This window comes from Bactrocera neohumeralis, unplaced genomic scaffold, assembly GCF_024586455.1.
Source record: "Bactrocera neohumeralis isolate Rockhampton unplaced genomic scaffold, APGP_CSIRO_Bneo_wtdbg2-racon-allhic-juicebox.fasta_v2 ctg5296, whole genome shotgun sequence".
Taxonomy (NCBI): domain Eukaryota; kingdom Metazoa; phylum Arthropoda; class Insecta; order Diptera; family Tephritidae; genus Bactrocera; species Bactrocera neohumeralis.
The window spans coordinates 8,475-15,032 of record NW_026092235.1 but is presented as its reverse complement, the minus strand read 5'-3'; the positions used below and the strand labels follow the sequence as shown (position 1 = coordinate 15,032).

The 6,558-nt window shown below is 56.2% G+C and overlaps 1 protein-coding gene across 1 annotated transcript; it reads left to right on the top strand.

The window, feature by feature from the left end:
• Nucleotides 1-93: 93 nt before the first annotated feature.
• Nucleotides 94-2,693, top strand: LOC126767305 (protein CLP1 homolog). The gene is given in 6 exon segments (XM_050484857.1): nucleotides 94-830; nucleotides 1,283-1,391; nucleotides 1,457-1,726; nucleotides 1,770-2,492; nucleotides 2,494-2,635; nucleotides 2,638-2,693. Coding segments are annotated over 6 exon segments (2,037 nt in total).
• Nucleotides 2,694-6,558: the final 3,865 nt, after the last annotated feature.

Here is a 6,558-nt window from a genome sequence, read left to right as displayed (position 1 = left end):
CCCTGTGCAAAAGTCTGCGCGGCCTTGTGAGGAGGAGAGACGCCCAAGCACAGCGGGTCAGGGCGAATCTCTCGACAGACTCGGGCAACTCGAATGCTCGAGGAACTGGCCAAATCCTGTCCTCAAGCAGAGACACCCTCGCCGTCCTTTAAGCAAGCATCCGGTCTCCCCGGCGCCAGCGCTCCTCCCGTAACGGCAGCGGATGCCGGGGAGGACGGTGAATGGGAAACGGATGAGGAAGTGACGGGCAGTGGCAGCGACGAGGAGGACATCCCAGACAGTGAAATCAGCGAGTACGAGCGGATGGAATCACTTCGGTTAAAAATGGTCTTTGTGGTGCGTCAGTTCACGCCCAAGCTTCCCGCGAACACGGTTGCCGAGCTTACCGCCAGCGCCGGTGTCGGCCTTGTCGAGTGGCTCAACCACCTTCGCACACGTCCGGCCGCCGCAAGCCGGACGCAAACATCGAAGCGGGGCAGTTCCGACGAGTGTCTGGGGCACGATTGTCTAGTAAATCCGGAGGCGGACGAAATAAACAAATGGCGAACCTGGTACGCGTGGTGGGGTCGGATTGGCTGCGCTAAGATTGCCCTCAAGTGCTCCGAAGTGGATGTCATGGAGTCGGTGGTGGCCGCTGCAGTGCTCAATCGGTTGCCAATGTACGTAGTGCGAGTGCCTGCGCCGACGCCGGGCTCTTCCGCACGAGGACCCGCAGGCAAAGGAAAGCAGTCTGCGTCAGTGTCAACTCTCTTGGATGCTCCAGTGCTTCCCACAAGCGCAGACGACAATGCGATTGCGGTGATTGCCTTGGGACCTGCGCCAGCGGACACGTTAGACCCAATCACAGGGAAAATGAAACTTTTCAGTTGAAATGCTGCTCGCAGGCGATGTCAGCGTTGCTGCATTGACATACGCAACACACACACACACACATTCTTAAAGCAAAAACAACAACAACAACAAAGAGCGCACACCGACTGTGCAGAATCGTATCTCTCTGTGGACTATTTCCCTGGGACCCTTCAATGCTTCAAGGAGCAAACGTTTTGGATCTCCGCTACTAGCACCAAAAGACCATCGCCGCTTCGGTTTTAAGCTCTTCTGTTCGTTATTTCTCTTTTTCTTCCCTTCCCTCCTGCTCCTCCATTCCTCCCTCCCCGGAAAAAGTAGTATTCTTTTTATTTGATTGCTTCAACTGTGAAATTACTTCTACTTTTGTGTGTTTTTCTATGTGTTTGTGTGCGTCGTTGTGATTATTGAATTGTAGCTCTTTCCATAAAAGTTGCATGCAGCGTAACGCTGGAAGCTCGCTCTCACCAGTGTCCTCGGGCTGGGAGGGCGGACGCGCAGGTTTCTCGTTCAGCGGACGTGGGGCGAAATCTGGTGCGTTGGTGACGGGTGCGCCGGAACGTCAGCACACCACGGTCGATGTGGAAAGCGGAACTTGACGCTGCAGTTCCGTGGGACCACGCCGGGGAGTCTTGTGCTGCTCGACGGTGCGGCGACCGTTTTCTGCGCTCCACTGACACGCAACGTTCGTTATCAGTTCGTAAAGTGCGGCGTTCCTGTGGTGGTGACCACAGCTGCGCGGTTCGACATCGAGGGCGAGTTCACCGTCCAGCGAGGGATCCTCGATTCGACGGTAGAGGATATTCACGCCCAACTAGAGGTGGCCAGGGCGAACGCCGTGAACGCGGTAGAGGCAAGGCGTGCGGCTGCAGAACGCGCGGGCGACAGGGGGTGGTGCCACCTCTGCGGCGGACGAGGAGGTGTACTCGGGCCCCCGGGTGATTGTTGTGGGCGACCAGAACACCGGGAAAAGCAGCTTGTGCCGCTCGCTGACCAACCTCGCCGTCTCCAGGGAGAACGGACGCAACTACGGTGTCACCTTCGTTGACGTTGACGTCGGGCAGCAGTGCATTACCTGTCCGGGCAGCGTTGCGGCGGCGTTTGTAGAGGGATCGATTCCTGTGGATGAGGGCTTTAACGCAATGGTGCCGCTCAGCTTCTTCTACGGAGACAAACAAGTGGGACCGACGACGCGCAAGCGTTATCTCGACCTCTGCGCCTGCGTGGCCCAAGCGGCGGCGTCGGTCGGCTACGCGAAGCCGTCTTTTGAGTGCGGAGGGATGATCATTAACACAATGGGCTGGACCACGGAGTTAGGCCGCGATCTGTTGTTGGAGCTCCTCTCCATTTTTTCAGTCACCCACGTGATTGTGACTGGGTCGGACCTGGACCTTGAAACCACCATGCGAAACGCCGTCCTCGGTCGCTCGATCGAGGTGATTCGCTACCCAAAACAGGCGAACATGCTGAGGCGTAGTGGGTCGCTGCTCTCCGACACGCGCATGCTGCAACTTGTCTCCTACTTTTCTGGCACACACAGGACCCCTCTTTGCCCTGTGCGTGGCGTAGCCAAGATCAACGACGTGACCTTCCTGAACGCGCTTAATCTCGAACCCATGAGCTGGCAAGAAATCCGTCCCCTGTAGTGTCGCGGCCGTGGTATGGGCGAATTCAAAGGAAACAGCCGGGGAAGCCAACGTTGCTGGTTATGTTGTTCTCTTGGAGATTGGAAAACGCTTCTTTTCCTTTCTCTCACCCGCAGCGGGCGACCTTCCAAAGCCTTACCTTCTGTGTCGACCACAATCCTTCTTCCGGCGTCGAAAGTGCCTCCCATCAACGTGTAGTGGCCAATGAAATGGAAAGACAAGGTTCACTGAATCGTTTTTCCAGTGTTGTACACTTTTTAACTCACCCTCCCCCCCCCCCTGATCGCGGATCCTTCCGTGACTATGACCGGACGTGCATAAAACAACTCATTCAGTTTGAGAGTTTCTGACAATCTTCAAAAAAGTAAAAAAAAAAACAGGGCAGCTGTACCACTTTTTTTTCTGCAGGCAGTCAGACTCGGCAAGGGCAGCGGACACGCTACAGGGGTTCACACATTTTCCTCCGTTGACTACTACGTGTGTTCTACCACAAAATACCTCACTCTGCGTGTGCTCTCCTCACCCTACTGTCGATTTCCGTCCTTGTTCCCCCTCCCATTCTCTCCCTTTTTTCATTGCACTAGCCTTTAGCCTCCGTTCTCGCTCCCGTCAGCTCTATTCGCGCGGCGCGTTCTCAAAACGAACCCAATCTTCTTTGTTTTTTGGTTCCCAGTTGGTGCACTTTAATTCCGATTATCATCGAGTTCCCCTCCTCTGCGACCACCGCTCTGCCTCTTTCTCCTTTTTCTCCTTTCTGTCTCCCCCTCCTCAAAACAATCAATCACTCTTTCCTTTTTGCCTTTTTTCTTTCACCGTGCTTGTTATTTTTTTATCAACCCAGCAAGCGTAATGTTCTCGGTCAATGTGCAGCCGTCGGAGTATCTGCCCAGCATCAACTCAAAGGCTGAAACGGTGCGTCTCGTCTATGGCTCCATGATTAGACTGTGCATTCATTCGGCGGTCTACTACGGCTCACGAGGCCTCTTTTCCGAACTGGTGCTCGGACGGCGTGGCGCGGTCGACCACTCGGAGCGCGACGCGATCTGCTACGTGCTGTCGATGATGGCGGAGACCGGGGTGTCCATGGTGTGGACTCCCATTCGCTACCTTGCCGCCGTCAACACCCCGCGGTTTTTGCTAGATTACTTGCTCACCAGCTGGTCAGAGCTTTTGCGCTTTGTAGACGGGTTCAACCCAGGGCGGTTTGCAGCGTACGCACTCTACGCCTTTACTAGCAACGTGGACGAGGACTGGAACCTGAACTTTTTTGCCTGGCAGGTTCCCTCCGTGATCCTCACTATAGGGAAACTAATTTGTCGCCGAGTACGGCTGGGGACTCAGAAATGCCGCACAAAGCGTGTGCTTGGTGTCCTGCTTTTGCAGATCATCTTCCGTGCCTACATGTCCACCTGACCATGATTCCAGAGAAGGACTCCGAAGCTTTGAAGCCATGTTCGTCACGGTGTTGGAGGGTTTGTGCACCTCCTACCTAGCACGCCACACGTGGCCATTCGCCTATGACGAAGCGACGCCTTTCCCTTTGGCGGCAGCAGTCAGTCAACCAGCGAAGGTGGTACCGCCACCGTTAGCACCTCGGCGGACGAGATTTCAGGGGGCCACGGTTTCGTGGCGGAAGCGGCAAAAACGGCACCCGCTTTTAAATCTGCGCCGGGTTCCCAACCCACGTCCCCCCACACCGCAAGGAGGACGCGCTAGATTAGCTATGCATACGGTCAAATAGGCAAAGAGAAGGGGGGAAAGACGAGCGTGGCCACCGCTGTAGCTTGGCACCTCCCCTTTCTCCCCCCTCTCCCGTTTTCTTCCTTCAGTTCGTGTTGCCTCCTTCTTTCTACACAACCTTTTCACAGTACACGCTACTATGTAGTATCCTTGTTTCCCAGCAGTCTAACTATCGATACGTATATACATATGCAAAGTACACAAACCAACGAACGTCAACAACAACAAAGAAGGCCGTCTTTGCAGTTATTAGTGACCTGTCTGCAAGTGTTGCACGACAGAGGTTCTTGTTCCACTTTACCGAGGCAAGCCTTCCTGGCTGTCGTCTTTTAAATCTCCTTCGGGATCGAAGTGTCTGGAGTTGCGACCTTTTTCGCAGTGAGTGATGACGCGAAGCTAGTGTTTTGTCCACCTTCTTCCCGTCGTTCCTTCTTAGACGGATTGGAACTTTTTTTTTACTGAAATTCTTTCTTCCTCTTTGTTTTTTCTTTGCCAAACTGTTAGTTCTTTTTTAATTATTGTTTTCCTTCTTCTAGTTTGTGGAGTAGCAGAGCTTTTCGCGAACTCCCGCCCGCTGTTATTCGTCATGTCAGCAGCCTGCAATCCGGCTGTGCCTGCTGACCGGCAAGGCGTACCCGCCGCGCAGGAGCAGGCAGCACTTGTGGCTCCGTCCACCAGTTCGGCGCTCTCTGTGCAAACCTACTTTACACCTGCAAAGGCAGTGGAGTTCTATCGTCAATGTTGCGCCGACCTCGGTCTTAACCAGAACCGACATTTCGTGAAACTCCTGCTTCTAGGGCGTCCAGAATTTGACTTCCACGGTGGCTACCTCGGAGAACAAGGCATCGTGCCGGTGATGAAGACGCTGGCCAAGCTTGACGTCAAGGCGATTGACCTGCGCGACTGCGCCCTGACGACGGAGGACATCCGCACGCTGAGTGACAGCTTTGAACAGCACAGACGTCTTGTCCGGCTGGATTTACGCGGGAACACCCTCCTCCAGACGCCGCCGCCAAGCGTGTCTTGCAGCTAGTGCTCAAGAACCGGCACATTCGCGAGGTTGAGCTTGACACCAGTTCACCACGCTACCTGCGCATTCAACAGCAGTGCATCGCCAACTGCTGCGGTGCGACAGCGGCGGAGGGCAACCGCCCAGACGATCGAGCGACCGGTACTTGTGTGGTGTGCCGAACGCCGCTGGTTCAGGAAACGGCTCAAAGTCGACAACGCTCCATGTAAATCTTTTGCTGTCGACTGTGTTTGACCATTTTGCCCAGACTGGCGATGCTGCCAGCGCGGTCGGGAACGAGGGTGCTTTTTCGCCTGCTGACCGTGTGCCGCGATGCGGGGAATGGGGTGCTGTTCCTTTGCAGCGATGGATGCGCGGAACGGCTAGGGCACGAACTGCTCCAGTGTGTCCGCTATGTCCTGACGACGTGCAGTCTGCGCATGCCCTGTAAGCAGTCAACGCTGCTGCCTCTCCGAGACGCCACACAGCAGCTGGTGGCCGAGATTACGGAGCGTGCGTTGCCCGCGGAACTTTTCAAAGAGGTGCCGGCAAGCGTCAATGCCCACGAAGACTTTAGCATTCTCCGCTTCCTCGACGAGGCGAGCCCCTGGTGCGGAGCCGCATGCGCGATGCGCGCCGTGCGGCGGCAAAACCGATGGACTGCCGAGCGTCCCCTCGCAGCTGATCTTTCAATTCCGACGGGACTTCACGCATCGTGCGCTGACCACCGAGTGCACGACGGGGGCAAATGCGGTCACCTCCGTCTTCCCCATCCTCGCTCGATTGTGTGCGGTGCTTGTGCATTATTCGTGGCCGCGACCATTTGCTCACGTAGTTGCGCGCGCGACGTCGTCCGGTTTGGCCTTTTTGGTTACTACGGCGTGATTCGCGCCTACCCCAGGAGGTTCCTTCATTAGCTCTGCGCTGGGACGCCCAGGGGCAAGGCACAGAGCGAAAAGGCGACGACGGCTAGTGGCGTCTCTTCACTGGGGGGGCTCCTCTGGCGGAGCGACCATGCGTCTCCTTCCCCAGATTAGCTTCAGCGTTGTAGACTTTGCTGCTGTCGTCGTGGACGATGTTGGCACCGAGGACATTGCCTGCGCGCTTAGCGTTTCCAGCGCGATGGAGGACATCGACGGCGTCCCGATCGACCCGTACTTCCTCCACGCGATGGGCCGCTTTCTGTCGCGCCAACCGAAAGACTCCGTCGGCGGGGAACTGCAGAGCGTGTGCGACGCGGCGCGAGTGTGTGGCTGTCTGCCGCAGAGCGATTCTCCCTTTCAACGACGCCGTGGTGACCGCCCGACGCTGTTG